Here is a 24,252-nt window from a genome sequence, read left to right on the forward strand (position 1 = left end):
CAGAAATTCTTTGAGGTAATCTGTAATGAAATGCATTCATATCACTATGATAAATATAAAAATATTCATACTGACAAAGGTAAGTCCCAAGCAACTAACTTAAATATTTGTTGTCACAAGAGTTTGTGTGTGTGAGTGTGTGTGTGTGTGTGTGTGTGTGTGTGTTCAGGTTTAATTGAATTGTTTTTTGCATTTATAATTGCTTATAATGGAATAGGCTCCCATGTAAGTACACTTCCTTGACAAAAAGAAGTGGAAAATCACCAAAAATTTTAAAGTAGGACATTCATTGTAGTTTAATGGTTAAGAAAGGATCAAATGCCTTGAAGCCTTATTATAAGATAGATTGCTGCATTCCACTCCCACAGTTTCTGATTCAAAAGAAAATGAAAGCTTTCATTTTCATTTTAAGCCACTTCCTAGGTGACATTAGTCCTTCTGGCCAAGGACACATACTTCGAGAACTAGTGGTTGGCAACATAAGCCTTGACGACAGGCCTGTGTTCAAGTCCTACCATTCCTTACTGATTCTAGGACATTATTCTTTTTTCATATTTTATTTATGTATATTTTATTGTTATTGCAAAGATAATTTACAGTGGTTATACTTATGTAAGAAGGTATTGCATACATTTCTTTTTGAATAGTGTACCTCCTTCCCTTACTTTCTCCTAGTTTTTCCCTCCCTCCCTCCTTCCCTTGCCAGTTGTTCAGCTCATTTTCAACACAGAGAATGACATTGTTTGCTGGAAAAACATACTGATGATCTTATTGAGTATCTCTTACATATGACAGGTCATTTTTCTTTGGCTGTTTTTCATTCTGTTACTATCATTTTGTTTTGACAGTTTGATGTGATATATATTTATTTGTATCACTTTGGCTTTATGATAGTTGTTTTTGTTTAACCTATTTGTTTTTGTAAGTCTATGTCTTTTCTCAGATTAGTGACAGTTCCTACCATCGAGTCTTTAAATAAGTTTTTCATGCTTTATTTCTGCTATTTAATTAATGATGGTCTCAACCAAAAGACCAAATAACTTTTCAGAAATCAACAAGTAGTAAGCTAATTTGTAAAACCATACATTTTTGGTTAGCTTTTCCTAAGTTTCTTTTCTTTTTATTTCCTTAGGAACACAGATATTATAAAAGAACTTTTTACATATCCGACATTCCAGGTAGGAAATTAGTATCCTCTGTAGAGTATTTCATATAGGTCTCCTGTCTATAATGATTTTCAAATAGTTTTTGTCTGCCTCTTTCTCTTTTCTTCTTTTGGAACTCTTGGAATGCTTCTACAAATCCACTTGATGAGGTTCCATAATAACCTTAGACTATGTATATTTTCCTTTTTAAAAAAAAACTTTTCAGATACAAGCTTTTATGTTTGTTTTGGTATCCTTCCAGAGACTTTTTCCTCATATATTTTATTGTTATTATAAAGGTGTTTCCAAAGTGATTACAGTTCACGATTCAGATTACTCCATTTCTCCTCCTCCTCCTCCTCCTACTCCTCTTCCTCCTTCTCTTCTTCTTCGTCTTCATCTTTTGTCTCCTCCTTTGCCAGTCCTGGGGCTTAAACTCAGGACCTGGGCACTGTACTTGAGCTTTCTCAAGGCTAGCATTCTACCACTTGAGCCACAGAACCACTTCTGCCTTTTTCTGTGTATGTGTTATCTAGGAATTAAACCCATGGCTTTGTGCATGCTAGGCAAGCACCCTACCATTAGGTCATACTACTGGTCCTGCACATTGCTTTTTGAACAAAGTCACTCATTTTCTCATTCTTTCCCAGTATTTACTATCTGTCCCCATCCTCAAACTGTATATTTCATTTCACCATAGTGTCTATTGAGTACCACTGCCCTTTGTCCTACCATTTCTGTGCCCTCTTACCTAAATGAACAAACAAGAAAAGAAGAAAACAAAAACATCAACAAACAAAAAACCTTATTGTTTCAATTCCCTGGAGTTCATTTCAATAAATATTATTTTGCATGGTTAGATGTACATAACTACTGCACCTATGCGACCCTCTCCTAAGAATATCCTCCATTGGTATCACTTGTGTAAATGCCTAGAACCCTGTATAATTTGTCATGTCCCAGTGTTTTTTTTTCTTTCACCATCCAGTATGTTTACTTGTAGATTTATAGGCACATTCAAATTACTACAAGTGAGGGAAATCACACAATCTATGTTTCTCTGGGTCTGGCTTACTTTGCTTAATACAAAGGAAATAACTAATAAGCTGAATAGAAACTCACAGAACAGGAGAAGATTTGTACCAGCTATGTAACAGACAAAGGACTATTATCCAAAATATACTTATAGCTCCAGAAGTTAACCTACTTATAAGCCCTCAGAGAAACAATAACCCTACTAGTAAATGGGTTAATGATTTAGAGACTTCTTGAAAGAAGAAGAATGATTAACAGACTCATGAAGAAATGCTCAACATCTCTGGCTCTAAAAGAAATGCAAATCAAAACAACATTGAGATTCCACCTCAGCCCAATTAGAAAGTTTGCTATCTTGCAAACTAACAACAGATGCTGGCAGGAATATTAGCAAAAGAGAACTTTATTACACTGTTAGTGGGAATGTAAACTTACTCAACCACTCTGGAAAGCAGTATGGAGGTTCTTTAAAAGACTAAACAGAACTTTCCTATGCCCTAGATATCCTAATTCTGAGCATTTATCCAAATGACCACAGACAAGGCTACACTAAAGCTACCAGTACAACCATGTACTTATCACAGTCAAAAATATGGAATCAATCCATATGCTCAGTGGATAAATGGATCAAGAAAATGTGGTATGTATCCACAATAGAATTCGACTCATCTAGCAGAAAAAATGACAATGTATCATTCGTAAAAAAATGAAAAGTCTTGGAAAAATAATATTAAGAGAAGTAAGCCAGACCCAATGCCCATGAAAAATTGTTTCTGGGGGCCAAGAGCATGGTCTAGTGGTAGAGTGCTGGCTTAGCATGCCCAAAGACCCGGATTTGATTCCTAGGTAACACATACACAGAAAAAGCAGTACTTTGGCTCAAGTGTAGAGCTCTAGCCTTGCAAAAGCACAAGGACCGTGCCCAGGTCCTGAGTTCAAGCCTCACACCTGGCAAAACAAAAAAATCTGCTACTAGCTACCTCTTGTAACTTTTTAGATTAATTTTCAGTTCCAGTATTCCTATTTGCTTATTTTGCCAATTTCATCTCTCTTAATATTCTCATTTTGTTCATATATAATTTCCTAACTCCCTTTACCTCTTTGACCATATTTGACATTGTATGACGGCTGGCATTGCTGTGAACACTTGTATTTTAGTCCTCAGGAAGCTGAGAGAGGAGGACTGTGAATTCCAGACTATGAGACTATTCAAGTAACAAAAAAGCATAAAAAGGAGAGGACAACAAATGGGAAGAGAAGAGAGACAAGAGGGAAGGGGAGGGGAAGGAAGAGAGAGGAAAGGAGAGGAGTGTAAATGAGAAGGCCAATGAATTAGTTTTTGGAGTTTATGTCTAGTAAACCTGATGCCTATTTCTTTTTCAATAATAGTTTCTTCTATTTTTGAGCTTTTTCAAGAAATCATGTTTGTTCATTCAAATGGTTGTATTTCCTGCTTCCTTGCATTTTTTTGTGATCTTCTGTTGAAAATGAGAGCCAGAAATTATGACTCATATCTACAACCCTAACTATTTGGGCAGCAAAGATAGGGAGGATCTTAGTTTAGAGTGAGCAGCTCTTGATTCAAGACCAACCTAAGAAAAAACATTTATAAGGCCTTGAGAATACCTATCACAACTCAATATAAACAGAAGATTGCAGTTCAAGCCAGCTCAGGAAAAAGAAAAGGCTGCATCTCAAAATAAACTAAAGTAAAATGAGCTGGAAATAAGTTAAGACAGTATAACACCTGCTGAGTTCAACACAAAAAACTACACACATCACAAACAATTACACACACATAAAAAAAAACTGTAACACAAATGCCAGCTCTCTATCTTTTACTAGTGACCTCAAACAAAGGAAGCTCTTTGTGAAAGGACTTTCTGAAAACCCTTTCTCAGGTCTTTTCTGTATGTTTGTTTTGATCTGTGTATACATAATTCTGATTCTCTCAAATATATAACTGATTTTAAATATTTATATTTCCTCAACAGTCTTACCCTCATTTGGGGGAAAGAGGAAGGGCACATTTCCTGTTCTACAATGCTCCTCAGTCCAATAGTTTCTTGGAGCTGGGCACTGGTAGCTTATGCCTTTAAACCTAGCTATTCAGGATGCTGAGATCTAAGGACTGTGATTAAAGACAGCCTGGATAGGAAAATCTGTGAGACTCTTTCTTGCAAATAACCACCAGAAAACCAGAAGTAGAGCTATATAAATAATATTTTTCTAGTCATGAGTGAAGAAGCACAGGGATAGTGCCCAGATCAAGAGTTCAAAGTCTGATGGCAGACCAAAAAGAAAAAAAATATTGGCAAACACACTTATGAGACTGTATGGACCTCACAATATTCTTGAGCCATGCCTATTACTTTACATATCTTTCTCTATCTAACCTGTGATCTGAGCTGTTCTACTTTTGGCTGCCTGAAGCCAATAAGCAAATAAGAAGACTGCTTCCCACATATAGATTAGAAGGTTGTAAATTTGATAAAACTCCATTGGTAGTAGTGCAATTAGATTCATTCTGTGTTTTCTAATACTTCTTAACTTTTTGCCTGTTCATCTTTTGGATAAAGCAGATTCAATGACTTTTGCAGGGCAAGAACATTATGCTTCATTGAACTTTCAATGGAGAAGACAGTAAGCCAAAGGCTGTGCTTCTGCTCAGCCATGTCCGCCATTGGAGAGTTTGCAAGGTAAGAGCATCTTTGGATGATTCAACTCCAGCATAGAAAGTGACAGTAAAGGTCATAACTTAGAAAACTTTCCTTTGCAAAATGTCAAACATATTTTGTTGAATAGATTTAGTGACCATCTGGGTTTGAGAGGCAATCAGCAGGAAACCTAAGAAACATGAATCTTGTGCAAGGTAAGTGCTACTGTTGAGTGTAATCTTAGCTCAGACGAAGTTAACTCATCACCGAAGAAGACTAGCTTTATGAAAATTGTTGGATTTGTTTCCACCTCAAAGATAGGTTTACAGATTTGAAAACTCAGAAACCTCATTTGGCCAGCACACTGAAATGAGGTATGGCTTAAACAGTAAAGTAACAGCCAAAAGCAAATTGAACAAATGACAATTCCTGAGTTCAAGTTCTTGCAAAATCATGATTGATGACATAGGAAAAAGAAATGATAACAGATTTCTTTCAAAAATGTTTCCCAGGGGGTGAGGTGAGAGAAATGGGAACAAAAACATGAGGAGGGGTATCAATGTGCAAGAAGTAATGCACCTGCTACCTGACGGATGAAACTGTAATCCCTCTATATACATTATCCCAACCAAAAAAATGTTTCTCAAAGGTACTTTGCAACATCTCATCCAGAACAAACACTAATGTGCCAAAAAACTTTTAAATTTCCTGAGGAAAACTTATTTCCTAATGAGAACTTTTCTTCATACCTCTCCCTAGGTTTCTCTAGTGGGATGACCCTTCAACACTCATTTCTTCTTATTATTCCTCCAAGATCCACCTCCCAGTCTGAAATGAGTACTCTGTAGAAACTCTGCTTTGCTAAAATACACCCAAAATACTTTCATTTGAATTTCTTAGGTGTTTCTAAACCTGAAACTGTATTTATAGATAGAGTTCTTGGCTTCCACTCTCATCTGAGTCAGATGAGGCACAAGGAAATTAAACATATCATAAAATAGGGGCCAGACTTAGGAGTGAAATAGAACTAGGAAGTAAAATAAAGCTGCAAAAAAGTCAGACAAGAACCACCATTTGAATATTTTCCAATCTTTTTCTCTGTTTTGAAGCATTTAGTGATTCAGTTCTGGAATAATTGTTCTGGTAAGCACTAACATTCACAGTCCTCTGGTCCAGCTGCCTTGATAACTTATTGCACAACTATTTAATGTTTTGGTCTTCTGTGCTGCTGTCAGGCTGAGTTATTGTGTCATAAAGTGCAGAGTTTGAAATGAGGATATATATTTTACATCTCCACTTGCTTTGGAAAATTGTTTGGGAATTGTTCTTTTGTAGGAATACAAACAAGACAAGAAATTGAGAAGGATATGAAATTACCAACAGCTTAGCCCTTGTGTTTACATAGGCCTATGCCTAAGTCCTGTTTCAGCCACTTTTTCTCCAGGGTAACTTGGGGGAAGTTAGGTAAGTAGCTTATGTATAAAGAGGTAAGGAACCACATTACATAGGATCAATATATAGAATAAATGGTAAACTGGATAGAAAATGCCTACTACATATAATTGTATAATACATACCAGTTATCACTCTTATTTGAGTAGTAAATGACTTGCTGTATTTTGGGCATACAACATACTTTAAGTTAGAGTTAATTTTTGACACTAATTTACAAAGATGTCATTTTAGTTATAACTTTCTAATATATCCAACAATGGATCTGACTCCTCCAGAAACTACGTAGTCTGCCGCTGCAGGTGAGTAAAAGAATTTGGCTTTGGAAGGAGCTTAGGTCAGGTTTTTTTACACTGGCAAGATTAGACAATTGTGGCTTTAATTTTATGTTTTTTCTTTGTCTTTTACAAGTAATGATAGTATGGTTAAAAGTGGCAGAATATATGCTCTTGAAATGATCAATTATGAAATAAGTATTTAGTATAACAACTCGTAATTGTTTTTATAAAAGAATAGCAATTGAGAAATACTGAAGATTTTGTCAATAATTTGCTCTCTTGGAAAATATTAAGTTCTTTTACTTGCCTAAGAGTTGTAACAATTGTAAAAGAAAAGCTCAAATCAAAGCCAACTGTTTCACCTCAGAATGCACTGTGGCTTTCTTTTAAATCTTCTGTGTCCTCTTACTTTTTGAAACTTATGAAGGAAGAACCAAGGTCTGTGTTAGTTCTTTCGGTAATAATAGGAAGTAGGTCGGAGGGTAGTTAAAAAAAAGAACCCAGAGCTAAGAATCTCATTAAAAAATCTTGGCTGTATTACATGATCAAAATAAACTGCATCCTCTATTCCAGGGCAATCATGTGGTTTTTTGAGACAAGTGCCAAAGAAGTGTTCCATAAGAGGAAGAAGTGTGAAGTGTCTATAATGATATTATCACCCCATTTGACAGAGGATCAATGTAAATCCTTGTTGTTTGTCAACACCTCTTGAGTACTAGTTTTAGAGGCAGGTGCCAGGTCAAGGGGGCATAAAAACTACCTTTGCTTAAACTGCTAGCTTTACTGCTGCTTGAAGAAATAAGGTTTGGAATAAGGATGTAGCATTATCTGGGAAAAAAAGGTAGCAAGTAGTAACAGTGGCTGCAATGTAGGATGAAATGATGTGTAGAACTCTGAAAGAGACTATAAGCCAAGAACAAAGGATAGATCTCTGTCAGGCCCGATGGAGAGCCACTTCTTTAGTCCAGGTAAAACCCTCTTGAAATGCAGAAATTTCCAGTCCTAAACTGGACATTTCAGGATTTTTTGTCCTTTTTTAAAAAATTATTGAATCAGTAAAGTTAAAGAAAAATGACCTTGAGATAATTTTAACATCAAGGACAAGTTCCTCTATATAAGATTATTTTAGCATTTCATTACAACTAAAAAGACCATAATCCCCAGACAAAAAGGTCTTTGTCAATAAAGACTGACCTTCAGACTGGCTGTATTAGTAATGATTATATAAATATATATGAGTATAAATACATAGGAGTATATATGCACATATATTTCCACATACTCCTGCCATGATTATTATTTAAGATGAAAGTATGCAATGTGCACTGCATATATTTATGGTATTACATTGGAGATGATTTTTTTTAAATATAAGTGAGTCCAGAATGGGATTTTCTTATACCAAATTGCATAACATAGTGTATTGCTCTTAGGAATAATTTGCAGACATTTTGGTTAATCACATATTAAACCTAGATTTTGATATAAATGGAAACATTATGCTTCAATGATGTGAAGAAGGAGGTGGATATTGTGGGCAGAGGTAGACAAGCCTCTGGGAACAGGGATGTAGAAAGTTATGTTCTACTTCCAGAGCCCCTCAGATCTCCATGTGGAGTATAACCCAACACAAGCATTTTGTAAAGATGCTACACACAGACAAAAAGTTGATCACTAGCCAATCTAGTTATGGACCTGGAATTTGTGAACTAGTTGTAAATTATGTTGGGATGGGAAGATGGAGATATACTGCAGATAAAAAGCTTAAAATCACATAGTACTAGGAAACATACAAAAATGAAGAAAAATACCTGATTTGTCATAAAGTAAAAATAAGCATAGTTGGCATCAACTATGATTGTTTTGAAGCAGTTCCTATTCCTGACAGTTCAGAAAACTCTTCTGGGGGTATATGGAATAAAATGCCCAACTTCACTTTCAGAGGCTAGGATTTAATAAGCTTTGAGTGAGTCCAAAGTAATTTTTTAAAGCACTTTAGGTGATTTTTTTTATTTTTATTTTTTTTGCCAGTCCTGGGCTTGGGCTCAGGGTCTGAGCACTGTCCTTGGACTTTCTCAAGGCTAGAGCTCTACCCCTTGAGCCTCAGCACCACTTCTGGCTTTTTTCTATGTGTGTGGTACCAAGGAATCGAACCCGGGTCTTCATGCATGCTAGGCAAGCACTTTAACCACTAGGCCAAACTCCCGGCCCCACTTTAGGTGATTTTTAACTGACAATTGAGAGTCACTTCTAAAAGTGTGGGAAAAGGTTACACAAAAAATACCTCACTACAGGGATTTTAGTATTGTTTATGATTGATTTTAGTATTGCAGATTAATTTATAAACTACCTGGAGTAGAATAACCCATTCCACAATCTATCATTTATACAGTCTCTTTTACTATAAAAACATCCTATGCATTAAACTGAGAGATTGTGCAAGGCAAGGTAACATTATTAGGGCCACAGACACAGACATTATCATGAAAAGTGTCAACGACCTAAGGAAATGTCACAATGAAAATACCTAAAAGAAAAAAAAATACAGTCTTTGATAGTATCTGCTGTGTTCTCAGGCAGCCACTGGGAGTCTCACACTTATCCTTTTCAAATAAGGAAATTATAGACTGACAGAACAGACTCTTTGTCCCTTATCATTTGGACTATTCTATTGTTTCCTTTTCTTCTCTTACCAGAGTTTTAGGGCACTATTTCTGGCTCTGAGGATCCCAAAAAGACAAGGCTAAGTCACCCATCTCAGTGCACTAAGGTGACAGAAAAAGTAGAAAGGACAGAGAAAGGCTAATTATTCTTTTATGGAAGAACAGATAAAGGGGTTCAGTGATCTCATGTCTGTGTTTGGGGTATTGACATCTGCTTTCAGATTATAGAAGGAAGGAGCAAGAAGCATATGCAATAAGTCTCAAACTGTGATCTAGTTGATTATTCCTAATTGATTGGTTATGTGATGTCTTACCTAGCAGAGAGGTAGGCAAGACTCTTGTCCAAGATGTGTATCCATTAGACCTGTTTTTTTTTCTGGTATCTAAGATGAGGGTAGTGTTAGCACAATAATGGGAGACATCCAGGTGTATCTTTGAGTGTTTAAAAGGGGACAATTATAAAAGCTAATGGTAAGATGACACATTACTCTTCAGCATTGAAGGAGAAGGAGAATGTTCCTATCATGGACATTAGACACCTGGGGAATAATTAAAAATCCCACTTGTATGGCTAACCAGGAGTGTCTAATCCAATGTTTTAAGTAGACAGGGGCAAAATGAAGGCAGGGACACCAGGCCTTTCCCCTGCTTTTAGTTACTCTTTGAGCCCAACTGAGTGGCTAGTGCTTTCCATAAAAAGATAGTCTCTAAATGTCTGTTATACTTCCACAGCATTTTTCACTCTCTAATCTTCTGTCTGTCTGTTGCTATTCATCTTTCCTCTAGAGTTTAAGCTCCACAGGATAGTTTCTCTCTACTCTGTTCTTATGAAATGCCTGGCATATGAGTAGAATCACACACATGCATCCTGCCATTTACAAAATGATTTTTGAGGACCTTATATGGATGGACTGAAATTCTCACCTACAGTTGTTACAGGAAAACAAAATGATGATGGAGGAGGAAATGAAGAAGAGGAAGGAAAATATCCCTTCCATTGGCTGTGGATGATATTTATGCTCATCCTCTAAAATCACAGGCTTTTCCTTCATGAAAATGTGAGAACATGTACATGGATAGTGAAGCAGAAGAACATGGGTACTTCTGTCTTCAATTATCTTCACTATCCTCCCTTTACTTAAGTACACATTGTGACATCACAAAGGATCATAAGAAAAGCTCATTCCCAGACATGACTTCAGAGTGTTACTAGGGTGTTCTAAATTAGTTTGTAAATTTTACATTGTTGTTGCTCTGTTTTGATATTGGGGTTCAAAATAACCTAGCTTAGCCTAAAACTCAAGATCCTCTTGCTTCAACCTCCTGAGTGCTGTGTGTAGATGGGCTAAATTTCACGTTCTTGGGGAGAGTTAAGGAAAGTCTCTAATTATATATACATATATATATATTTCATTATATATATATATATAGTTCATTAAGAAAAGAAGCACAACAAATTGCTCTGTCTGTTTTTGTTTTTATTTTTTTGTCAGTCCTGGTGCTTGAAGTTAGAGCCTGGGCACGGTCAATCCATGAGCTTCTTTCATTTAATTAAAAGTTTTACTAACACTTGAATTTTATATTATGTTTGAAATGTCATGTTTAACAAACAAGTATTCAAGAAGATAATCTCTATATGCAATCAATGGCACATAGATTTTAGAACATAATTAAAATTAAGCTGAGAGTTTATATGTCATAGATACATATTGATCTATATAATACAACATTATGTCTATAGAGTATATATCCCATCATAGATTTTTTATGTCTACATAGTACCTGAATATTGAGTCAACGCTCTTGTACTGTTTGGATTTAATATCCACATATTAAGGATATCATGTGCCTTTTGTTTCTTTGGTCCTGACTCATCTCACTCAACATAATTTGCTCTAGTTTCATACGTTTCCCAGTTAATGCCATTATTTTTATTTTACAAAAAAGGAATTTATTAGCATACAACTGGGAAAACAATGTTATATTTCAGGGATTTTGTAGTCATACCTAATAAATACTTGGAACCAGAGTCTTTCGGATCTCTCCCTTAACCCCATCCTCCTCTTACTCCTCCTCCTCCTTCTTCTCAAATGCCATTGTTTTATCTTGTCCGTTGGCTATATAGAATTCCATTGTATATATGTACCACATTTTTTTGTAGCCATTTATCTGTACTGGGGCATCTGGACTGTTTCCATCCTTGGTTATTATGAATAGTGCAGCAATAAACATGGCTACGCAAGTGTCCCTATCATATCCTGGGTTATGATGCCTGAGCTTCTTTTGCTCAATGCTAGCATTCTACCACTTGAGCCACAGCACCACCTCTGGCTTTTTCTGTATATGTGGTACTAAGGAATTGAACCCAGGGCTTCATGTATGCAAGGCAAGCACCCTACCACTAAGCCATATTACCAATCACTACAGTTCTTTTTGCTAGAAATGTTGCTGCTTTTCTTGAATCTTTAAGTGTGCTGAAACTGCAGTTCTCACTCTAATTTCTGAAAGCAATCCTGAAAATGAAAAAACTCATGCAGCAGGAAGGCACCCTACAATATTTATTTTTTATCCAAGAGTAACAGCAGAGGAAAATTAGATATTTTATGAAGCTTTTACTCTTCTAGCACTGAAACATTTGGATCAGAGATTTCCAAGATGATGATTGTGGCAGCTGAGAGGATGAACTAAGCCAATGATGACTTGGGCAAAAAAGAGACAAATTGACAGGCAGGATATTGTAGACTCTTGTATTTTCAACAGTCAGAACACACATCCTTGTAAAGCCAGTGCTTGGCAGTCAGACATTAAATCTTTATCTTTACCAGATGCATCAAGTGGAAAACAAAATGTTGACCAAAAAAGAAATAAGAACAATTTTTGTTTCACCCTCCCCTCCACAACAAAGCAATTTGTGGTAATGGCATTTGAAAAGGTAGCCTTCAGTACTATTTTAGGCAAATGAGAGTGAGAGATAGTTAAAATGTAAAAGGAGCTTCGGCTCCAAATCTAAGATAAGAGAATAAATCTAGATGTTGTCACATTAGGTGAGCAAAAACAAGATAATTTCATTATAATGATCAAAGGCAATACTGCATTCCCATTAAAAAGCTGGTTTGCATGCTGAGTGGAAGTCACTAAAATTACTTTCTGCTAGAAACAAAATGAAGCACATTTTTGAATATGATATGGATAAGCTATTTATGGAGCATAGAGCTAAGAAACATTGTAGAGGTCTGGAAAGCCTATCTAAGACCTCTATAAAATTAGCACAAGTTCTAGCTGGTTATCCAGCCTTCTTAATTCAGGATTCATTCTTTGTACACCAGCTTGCTGTGACCCTAATACTGAAGTTCAAATGGGTGGTCTGGGGCTGGCTCTACAGAAAAGCCCTTGAAGCCTACAGGTGCTTGCTTGCTCTCTTCCTTCCTTCCTTCCTTCCTTCCTTCCTTCCTTCCTTCCTTCCTCCCTCCCTTCCTTCCTTCCTTCCTTCCTTCCTTCTTTTTCCTCCTTTCTTTCTTTCTTTCTTTCTTTCTTTCTTTCTTTCTTTCTTTCTTTCTTTCGTTCTTTCTTTCTTTCTTTTTTCCTTCCTTCCTTCCTTCCTTCCTTCCTTCCTTCCTTCCTTCCTTCCTTCCTTCCTTCCTTTCTTCCTTCCTTCTTTGTTTCTCTTTTATTTTTATTTTTGTCATCTCTGGGGTTTGAACTCCAAGGTCTTGGTGCTGCCCCGAGTTCTTCAGCTCAAGGCTAGTGTTCTTCCATGTCGTGCCACAGAGCCAGTTCCATTTTCTGGTGGGTAATTGGGCATAAGAGTCACATGGGCAATCATGCCAGGACTGGCTTTGAAATGTGATCCTCAGATCTCAGCCTCCTGAGTAGCTAGGATTATAGTCATGAGCCACCAGTACCCAGGCTTTGAATTCAAACCTCAGGACTGACTGAAATGATTTTGATTTTTTTTTTCATGTTGAGAAACAAGAATGGCAGTTCATTACAAATCCTAGCCCTGGCTAGACAGTTAACACATTTTCTCATGTCTGGATCCTGAAGTCTTTTGTCACCCAGGATATCAATAGTGACACAAAGGCCAATGTGAGTAACACCCTCCTCACATGGCATCTGAAGAACTGCATTGATGCCTTTCAAAGTCACCTGAAGATCGAATAATTACGTTATAGTCACATAGCATTTCTGATCAGAAATGAAATTACCATGTCATTTATGTGCTACTTGTTTAAAAGATGTTGGTGCTCAGGAAAGGATACCCCCAAAATTAATACCTTGACATTTTTGTTATCCTTGCAAGCTGCCCCAGAACATGGTCCCTTGAATCTTGGCAACTCTCAAATACAGAGAAGGAATTTTCTGGAAATTCCTTTTCTTTTTCTTTAAGATCTAACAAAGAGAACATAATTACTGTCTCTATATATTAAAGAGAAGTCAGGAATTTAGCCATATCTGGACATGTCTGTTATTCTAGTGAAATTCCAGAGAATCATTCACATTCATGTCTGTTTCCCCAGTCTCCTTCCTCACTCTAACCAACAACCATTGTACCTTCTTTTCTCAAACTTCCTATAACTCACCACTTCTATCTTCTCTGCCCTATGAAGATTACATTTAAGATTCTTTCAGTTTCATCTTTCATGTGGCACCTATGTTCATTCAGGAAAATAAATTCACTATACTTTTTCCCCATATCAATCTACCCAGTGTGATTTCTTTCTAAGGGAACCCATAGAATGTGCCAGAAGCTGTGATTGGCTTCAGACAGTCAAATAATGATAATCTTGCTAATAATCCAGACTTGGAATGATGCAGAGTTGTAATGAAGAACAGAGACTGGATTTCCAGGTGAGCAGATTTTTTGTTTGTGTGTAGCTAAGTTACTTGGTTTCTCAGCCTAGTTAAAGTATGACACAATTCCCGTCACCAAAGGAAGAGAAAGCTTTCATCACAGAGTAAATATAAAATGGGATAGTATAATATTAAATATGCAGAAAAAAGCCTGTTCAGAGTGGGCGTTGGCTTCCGTACTAAAAATGTTCATGACTCTCCAGATAATCCACTATGACAACTTTTTATATAAAAAATCTGTAGAACAAGTGATGCCCGAACATATTTGCTCCTTTGTTTCTGCCTCTGAGGCTTTATCAGATATTTCAGGAAAGAATGTCAGCTAAAGCTATGAACTTCAAGAATCAGTCTACCACCCAGCCATTATTACAGCTAAAGCATTGACCATTGGTAAGATAGAATTTCTGCTTTAAAGTATTTCAGTCTTACTTAATTTTGTCATGGAAGTTTATAATGTGTTTCTCAAACAGCAATTTCCTGGTTCATCTTTGTTGCACTTTTTATGTGCCCTTCCTTACCCTCATACCCAAATACAAACAAATTACCAAACAAGATAAAAGGAAAAGAAGACAGAAACAGAAACACTGGTAACTAAAGAATGTCTCTTATATCCTTTCCTTGGGAAACAATGATGCATAAATATGACAGTGATTCTCACTGCCCACTCTATGGAAAAATGAACTGGATATCTTATGGGTAGGAAATGGGAGGGAAAGATTTGGAGAGAGCAATAGAAGAGGAGATATGTTCCAAAAAGATTCTATCTGATGTAACTAAATGTAACCCCACTGCATATCAACTATACAAATAGAATTCAAAGTTTTCCTAGTTTTCTCTTTTTATTTTGTATTTCTTTTCAATTTCCTTTCCTGATTTTTTTTTTGTGGGTTATGGGGCCTGAACTCGGCCTGGGCACTGTCCCTGAGCTCTTCAGCTCAACTCTACCACCCTATCCTTGAGCCAAGCCCCATTTCTCATTTTCTCTTCTTTTTAAAATTTAAAAATTTTTTTTATTGTAATTAGTAGAAGAGTTACATTATATTCTCCAGATAGAAGGTGCATTACTTCACAAACATTGATACCCTTTCTCATAGTTTGGTCCCTGTTTCCCTCCCCCCACCCCCGCCCCTCATCTTATTTTCGCCCCTTCACTATCCTATTTCAAATTACCAAACACTTCTTATTTTACAGAGGTTAATTTGAGATAAGAGTCTCAGAACCTTTTGTGCCCGGGCTGGCTTTGAACCTTGATCATCAGATCTCAGCCTCCTGAGTAGCTAGGATTACAGGCATGAGCCACTGTGCCTGGCTTCTTTCCTGGATTTTCTTCACCTGAAAAGCTTAAGTTTCAGTTTTATATGGAGGTGCTATGTGTCCTTTCCTTTCTTTTTATTCCAACCCTGAAAACTGTGTGACATTTTTCTGACTACTGTGACAGTCACTGTTCATCACTACATCGTGCCCAATAGCTCTGGATTGTCTGCTTTTGACTAGTAGACACTATCATGTCCTAACAGAACTCATCCATACACAAGAATTCCAAATTTAAAAAAAGTGAGCCCTTAGGGCTGGGAAAGTGGTGTAGTGTTAGAGTGCTTGTTTAGCATGCATGAAGCCCTGGGTTTGATTCCTCAGAACCACATAAACAGAAAAAGCTGGAAGTGACACTTGGCTTACATGCTAGAATGCTAGCCTGAAGTAAGAGAAGCTCAGGGACAGTGCCCAAGCCCTCAGTTCAAGTCGCAGGATTGGCAAAAAACAAACAAAACAACAACAACAACAACAACAAAAAAAAAACCCTGAGCATTTACTTGGTCATTGGATGGTCTCTCCTGTTAAAACAAACACACACAAAAAATTTGTATTACTAGCCTACCCAAATAGGAATTCTCTGACAGGAAATTGTCCTTAGGATTAAAAAAGAAAATAAAAATCAATGATAATGTATACGAAAGGCAAATGTTACTACTCCCTTATTTACCAATGTTGTAACAGGGACCCAAGGATCAATCATGAAAAGTGTTTATTGTGAGAAGTTTTCTTCTAGCTCACCTACTATGAAAATATTAGGAATAAAGAAAGAAATTACCTCTGAAAGAAAACTGTTTAATATTTCTGATTACCAAGAATGAACATACTTATTAATACCTAAACGTCCAAGGAGACAAGTAGGTACAAAACAACATAATAAATTTGTAATATTCCTGGCTAAACTGATTTATACTTAAATTGAGTAGAGTCTACATCCAGGATTAGTGAACCAGTGTCCAAATTCAACATGTATTCTAGTAGTATTATGAGAGACACTGAAGTCAATGTCATTCAAACTCTCAATTACCCTATGTCCTCTGTTCCTACATTTATTAAAACTGGAGACAGAGGTCCCTTTTTATTAGCATGTATTAGTTGTAAAAAGGGGATGTCATGCTGATATTTCTAGACATGTATCTAATCTAGCCTGAACAATCTTTCCCACTTATTACTTTCCTCTCCTTTAAGATAACTTAAATATAATTCATTGTTCTGTTTTCATACATGCAAACAATCTACCTGTATTATAATCAACATCACCCTCTTAGCTCTTCATCCTCCCTCTGATAACCCATTTCCTGTAAAATAATAATAAAGGAAAGGAAACTACTCTTACAAAGATTCCTTATATATAGAAATCATGGTCAATAAGAGCTGAGTTAAATTCAAAAGAATTTATAGCCAATATTAACTCATTTTTGTTCGATCATGGGGCTTGAACTCAGGGCCTGGGTCTGTTTTTAATCTCTTTTGCTCAAGACTAGCAATCTATCACTTTGAGCCACAGCTCTACTTCTGGACTATTTTGGTGTTTAATTGGGGATAAGAATTTCATAGACTTTCCTGCCAAGACTGGCTGTGAACTGCTGTGATCTCAGATCTTAGTTTCCTGTGTAGTTGGGATTACTGGTATTAGCTATTAGCACTCATATATGGGATAGGCAGTAGACGTGTTCTGGAAGGAACAGAGAGACAGGATGTGCTGGGTAGTATAACAAAGTCAGAACTTTGTCCCTCCTTGTAGGTGGACAGCTGCCACCACTGCAGCCCTGACCTGGTCCTGGTGCTTAAAAGGAAGGAAAAAAAATCAGTCAGGTAGACTTGACCAAGAGATCAGGACATGCCACTCAAGTATGCCACTTTGACATTCTGATGATTGTAAACTGAAGGCCACTGGGAATTCAAGGATAAATAAAGACATTGTTGGATCCCTCATGCTTGCTAGGAAGACACTCTGTCACTTGAGTTAAGAGCCTAGACGAGTGTGTGTGTGTGTGTGTGTGTGTGTGTGTGTGTGTGTGTGTGTGTGCGTGTGTGTGTGTGTTTGCCAATCCTAGGGCTTAAATTCAGGTCCTGTGACTAACCTTGAGCTTTATGTGCTCAAGGATAGCACTCTATCACTTGAAGCTTTTTTTTTTAAATTGGAGATAAGAGTCTAGTCAAATTTCCTGCCCTGAGTGGCTTTGAATACAATCCTTAGATCTCAGCCTCCAGAGTAGCTAGGATTACAGGTGTGGGCCACCTGTACCAATGAGTCTTAGATTGACTAGGGGCTGTCCCAAGACTCTATCCTCTCAATCTTTACCTCAAGAGTAGTTAGGATTTCAGACTTGAGTCTGAACTGACTACATATTTTTTTGTGTGATAAAAACTGTCTGGAAATTACTTGATGTGATAGTCAAATTAAAATGGAAGACTCTAATGAGTTACTCATAAGTAGCATCGTTGAAAATTTCATAATAAGGATAATAAATCATCCACATATACAGTAACGTAACTTCACTGCATACAGTATTTACAGAAGACTGTCAGAATAAACTCTCTTGTTTATAATGAGGACAGACTTTGTCCATTTTATTTAGTAAAGGTCTAAATTATTGAAGCACCTTACAGGGACACATATGCTCAATTTTCAATGTTCTATGGAGGTAAAACAATTAAAATTATGTATGGATACAATCCTATAATTTGAGATTTCAAATAGGATGTAAAAGATGAAACTCCAATAGCTTATTATACCTCTCTGATAAATTAGATTTATCCTCAACCTGATGTCATATGTTTTGTTGCTTGTACAGTTATTATTATGATCATTGTATTGGTCTCATTGGTGATTTTATGGAATCCTCTACCAAGCCATTGCTCTCTGATTCATGTTAGGAGAAAGATATGAACAGATCTGTTGCAGAAGTATAAATAGACATGGCTTATAAATGCGAAACATTTTTCGACATTTGTCATTTTCAAAAACAAAATGCCACCTTTGTTTGTCATTGGATTAGTAGAGATACTAATATAATGCTGGGATGAGTGAAGAAACATTCTATCAGCAGCTAAGGTTTCTTTGCAGTCTTTTATTGCTTGTATCCACGTCTTGTAGAGTCACCATTCCAAATCTCTACAATAGCTCCACTCTTAAACGTGCTATCCGAAATTCGTAAGCTGTTTTAAATTTCTAAGGTCCATAGTTTTGGAGGTTGTGTTTCAGTGAGTTCTTTAACAGATTAGAAGCTATTAAAAGCTTTGTTTCCTTTAATGAAATTAATGTGCTAGGAAAATTGCTATCTATCTATCTATCTATCTATCTATCTATCTATCTATCTTCTATCTGAAGATATCTATCTTCGATTCTGAATAGAATTTCTGATACTAGATATATAAACAAAATACAAGAATATCTGTCAGACACAGCCAACTTTTGCTTTTCTCCCTATCCTACTCTTTTGGACTTGTTGCCTGTGGGTCAGGTTTTGGTTCTTCACTGTGACCAGGAGGAGGATGAGAATACAATCCTTCCTGACAAGGCAGCCGAAAAAGACTTCAAGAAACACATTTTTTTTTCTTTTCTGCTCTCAAAATTATTCATGATGATGAAATAGGGCTCTATGATAAGAGTTAAATGAACTTTTTGAGAAATATATACCACATCCAACTAATCCTTTTTGGAGAACAAATTGGCAACAGGAAATGTCAACATCATTAGCCATGTATTAAGTTTCATTAAAATCAAAAGTTTGAAATAATTAGCTTCTGCTTCTTCCTTAAGCAATAATTATAGACCATCAGGAAGTGTCAGGGTCTCCCAGGTTTTCTCCTTTAAACATTACATGTTAGAGATAAAACATTATTTTAAAAATCATCTGAGGTTTTGAGATGTGGAGAGATAAGAAATTATATACAGAATATGCTGCTAATTAAAACTCCCATAATTTAGGAAATACAAATTTGACTGCACTCAGTGGTGAAATAAAAATGTCAGCATGTGCCATACTATATATGAGAGGTGAGTTCAGAACACAAAAATCCCTAGGTCTGCATTTCAGTTCTGTGGGCTTTTTTAGTTAATTGAAAATTAAGGTTTTATCTTCAATTTGAGGCACTATTATTTTTTTTAGTACTGGTTAGCTAAAATATAATGTTAGTACAGGGCTCGGTGACCCATGCCTGTAGTCCTAGCTACCCAGGAGGCTGAGGTCTGAGGATCTCTATTCAAAGCCAGCCTGAGCATTAAAGTTTGTGAGACTCTTAACTCCAACTAACCGCCAGAAAACTAGAAGTGGTGCTGTGGCTCAAGTGGTGAAGCACTAGCCTTGAGCTGAACAATTGAGGCACAGTGCCCAGGCCCAGAGTTCAAGTTCCATAACCAACAACTCTCTCTCTCATGTGAGATTATTAAATATGTCTTAAAAGTACGTGTAATAGTAGAGCACCTGCCTCAGAGCAAGGTCCTCAGCTCAAACCACCCTCCGCCCCAAAATAAATAGCCTTGTTTGTTTTCAGAAAGGAGCAAATGGTGAATCAAATTGAGTGAAATTCTTTGGCCCAAGTATCCTGGGAGGATAAGAATGAAGATAGAAATCACAGAAAGAGAGATCAAAACTAGAGGGAGATATCACATCATTTCAGTAAAGATAGCTATTACCCCAAAGGCAAATAACAACTAGTATTGACAAAGATGTCTAGAAGAAGGAATCCTTGTGCACTAACAACTCCCGCTGATTCAACTGAAAAAGAACCAGCCATGAGCAAGGAAGGTGAGTGCAAGGTTTTGAATTCACATCTTGATGTGTGCGTGTGTGTGTGTGTGTGTGTGTGTGTGTGTGTGTGGGCATACACATACACACATAAATCATAGCTTTTTAAAAATTAATTTACTGTGTTGTTATTTTAGAGGTGATATACAGAGAGATTACAATTACATGAGTCAGGAAATGAGTACATTTCCTTTTGTACAATGTCTTCCGTTCTCTCACTCTTTCCAGGTGTCTCCTCATGACTTGAATAGTTCACTTTCCCCAGTGTTCGGTGAGCTCCACTGCTGCACTTTTTCAGCCTTTCCCCTGAAGTTCTGTGCTCTGTGCCTGTCCCCCATACCACCTAGTTTTTTTTTTAAATAGAAAGACACATTACTTAAAAAGATATAAGAGCCTAGGAAGCATTGAGAATTTCAATTTCAAATTGAGAATCTCTCAGAGACTAGAGAGGCTAGTTAGTAGAAACAAGATGAATTACAGTCATATATTTAGGAGAGTGCACAGGCAGAAGACAGCTTAGGGAGAGGCTGTCACAACAATGAAAGGATGCTGACATATTGTAGAAAGTCTGGTATTATTTCAACTTTCAGGAGTGTGCAGAATCATGAGAGAGTTTAATTGCTAAGAAAGAGTTCATAGCATTATGATAATGATGCTGAGGATAGAAAATTCTACAGAGAAAACTGTGCTTGAGTTAAGTACACACTGAAAGGTAAGCTGTATGTATTCTAATGAATGCCATCTTGAGGTAAAGTCTCAGAAAGACTCTTGTAGGTCAGAGCTGCAAGAAATGGGGGTAGATTTCTGTATAGAAGAGTAAAATTGAAGCTGGCATGTTAAGTCAGAAGATCCAGAGCAGAACCCAAAGACACACCTACTTTGTCCACCATATCAAGGCACTCCTCTCACACCCCGGGGCACACCCACTACTGTTGTGATCATGCTCCATTATCCTGAGAGTCCCATTAACTTGACCTTGACTTCTTGTTTTGTCTCTTGGTGCTCTCCCAATAAATAATAAACTGAATAATTCAGTTAATATTTTGTCTAAGTTAATAGAAAGAAGGTAGGACATAGATTTGAATGAAGACTTTTCTAAAGCCCATGGTGATCACTGTGGTAGTTTAACTTGGAATGAGTACAAAAGTACACTGAATTTATATATATATATATATGTATATATATATATGACATTGGATAACCTATATATAAAACATTGGAGTTATATATATGCATATGTATAACATGTTTTACGTATACATTCATACACATATAAATGTTGGAGTTGGATAATACAGGATTATTCAGGACACTGACAAAGGGTGGGACTGATAGTTGAGATATCTACTATACAGGCAAAAGTCAAGAAAGTCCTGAAGAAGATGAAGTTGCCTGTGATAATAGAGAGGAAGTAGAGTACATGCTATGAGAAAGTTTTATCCACTAAACTATGAATGATCTGAGCAGATGTGGGAAGTAGACTGGGGTATAGGATAACCCAGGTATCTGAATTTTTCTTCCTGAAACTCCTAATTGCCATGCATTGGAGAGAGAAGGAGAAGCAGAAATATTTGAGGAAGGAAGTCATAAGAAGCCCAATTGCAGCTCAGGGTAAACATATAGAAGCAGTTACTGGGGTGGCTGAAAATGCAGAGTAGAAACAACATGGCATGGAGAAGAGGCTGCTGCGAGAGGAAGATCCAAATGGGTGAAAACTGTGGAAAAAAACTGGCTCCATATAGGAGTGAAATCTAGTAAATGGAGTAGTGCTTCCATCTACCATCAGGAGAATGCATGGTAGCTACAAAATAATTTCTAAATGGAAGATAAAATAGAAGCATTGACTCATCAGAATTTAGTTATGGTCTGAAATAGAGAACATACCCAACTTCCAAATCTAGTTGCCCAACTTAAAAATTGAAGTAATGGACTGGGAGTATGGCCTAGTGGTAGAGTGCCTGCCTAGCATGCACACAGCCCTGGGACCGATTCCTTGGTACTACATTCACAAAAAACACTGCAAGTGGTATTGTGGCTCAAGTGGCAAGAGCAACAAAATTGGTCCAAGAACAGTGCCCAGATCCTGAGTTCAAGCCCCAGGACTGGAAAAAAAATTGAAGTAAATATTTACTTCTTCCCAGCAAAACAAAATACAATTCTAAAGCTGTCCTTGTTGAAATTTACAAATATCTAGTAACAGAGGTTAAGAAGTCCTGGGTCTTAAGGAATGTTTTATGGTTTTTATTTAAAATACTCAGTTTTTAATATAAAATAAGGTGAAAGAAGAAGCCATGCTGTTTCCATTCAGTAAATATTAATTAGTGATTCCTTGTCCTTGGGATATTTGTATTTCCTATGCAATAAATAACATTAGGAGATAACAATCTGGTGTTAGTCTGCTACTTTCCTTATAATGCAAGAACAATTTTTCTCTTAGATGTAGTATGGGACCTGAATATATTTAGGGAGCACATTTTTCTACATGAGGGAATAAAACTCAAAGTGCATGCTGACTTCTTTGTAGTTGATTTTGTATATACTTGTTGCCTGGTAACTAAATTATAATGGATCACTGGTTAAAAAAAAAACTCAGCTGTTGTTCAGGACATTTTCTATGCCAGGACATTCAACCTGAAGGCAAAGCAATTGGTATAAAAGTCACATACACTTTATCAGATTTTTATTTTAAGCTAAAAAGATGTGCACCTAGACTAATAGTTTCCTCAGGGGAAAAAAAGCACAATTTAATTCAACCATAAGCTCTAATTCACAAGTACTATCATAATTATGGCCTCAATTCAACTTTGCAGTAATTCATATGTAAAAGTACACCTCTTATGTATCCATCCCTTCTTGTTACTCTTGTATATCTTTCCCTAACCTAAAAAGTAAGTCACATATCAAGGAAGAGTTGGAGGGGGAGCTTTATGAGGTTGAAACCAAGCTGTGATAGCTCTGCCAGTCCAGAATAGAACAAAAAGATAGCATTTAATATAACTACTAATGAGACATAATACAGACTGGTGTCACATGAGGCTAGAGGCAAATTCTGACACATGCATCCTTGGATGTTGTCACTGTGGAAAATCAGTGTACTTACGTAGCTACATGTTATCACACAATATTATCTTATGGGTCTCCAGTTATAGATGAAGCCTATTACTGACCAAAAAGTTGTTATGTAGAATATGTTTGTACATAAATACCAAGCTGCTGGTAAAAGTGTTAAACATGTTGCTATGAACAAACTACATTCTAAACTGGGGCACAGTGAGGGAGTCCTATTTTCTCCTAGGTATGCTTGCTAATATTTTCATTTTGAGACTGCCTTGGTATGTACACCAGGCATGCCCCGAATTTAAAATCTGCCTCCTTCTCTGCCTCCTGACTGCTGAGATCACCGGCATTTGCATCATGCCAAACTAACACGCCTACTTACAGAATCCCTACTTAAAAAAATAAATTGTCATGAGAGTTGTATACTAACTTCCACTTGATCTAACAATTAGCACATTATTCTCTGTCAACTGGGACTTATTTTTGCCAGGCTCAATGGAGAAATCAAAACATCATACACAGCTATCTAGAAATGAAGGCCATTAAAAACTCCATTGTTGTTAACTAGCCCTTTGTCTAAACTTTGTCCAACTCATAAAGTGACATAAATCACTGCTCATTTAAAAAAAGAACATCCATCGAGCTCAGCTGCATATAAGATCCTTTTCTCCTCCCTGTGTAGAGCCCTCTTGGACTTTCTCACCCACCCCTGAAAGATAATTTTTGTTTGTTACCTCTTACCGACATTTATTTTGACAATTTTTTTCTGAGAGTCCATCCTCATCCTCTCCCATGATGTCCACCGCTGAAAATATCAATGCCACCAGAATAGCAAAGCAGCAGACGAGAGCAAAGATCACGATGCACTTCTGCTGTGACTGCAAGAGAAAGAAGTGGGGAGGTATAAATGAGGATGCTCCCACTTAGGCAATTACTCCACACTGGATAAGTCTGCAAAACTCCCGGGAATATCCTTTAGTATATACGGCCCAAGGACAGCAGTCTGAGTGAAAGTAGCCAAAACTTATGTTTATTTCCTTCAACAAAGT

At 36.8% G+C, this 24,252-nt stretch overlaps 1 protein-coding gene across 1 annotated transcript in view; it reads right to left on the reverse strand.

The window, feature by feature from the left end:
* Pld5 (phospholipase D family member 5) overlaps positions 1-24,252 on the reverse strand; it is a 241,380-nt gene that overhangs the window by 139,427 nt on the left and 77,701 nt on the right. The window contains exon 2 of the mRNA XM_090340203.1: positions 23,945-24,081. Within this exon, the coding sequence (XP_090196329.1) occupies positions 23,945-24,081 (137 nt within the window). The remainder of the gene's footprint in view (positions 1-23,944; positions 24,082-24,252) is intronic.

Source organism: Megascapheus bottae, chromosome 10 (assembly GCF_031878675.1).
Source record: "Megascapheus bottae isolate mThoBot1 chromosome 10, mThoBot2.hap1, whole genome shotgun sequence".
NCBI lineage: Eukaryota > Metazoa > Chordata > Mammalia > Rodentia > Geomyidae > Megascapheus > Megascapheus bottae.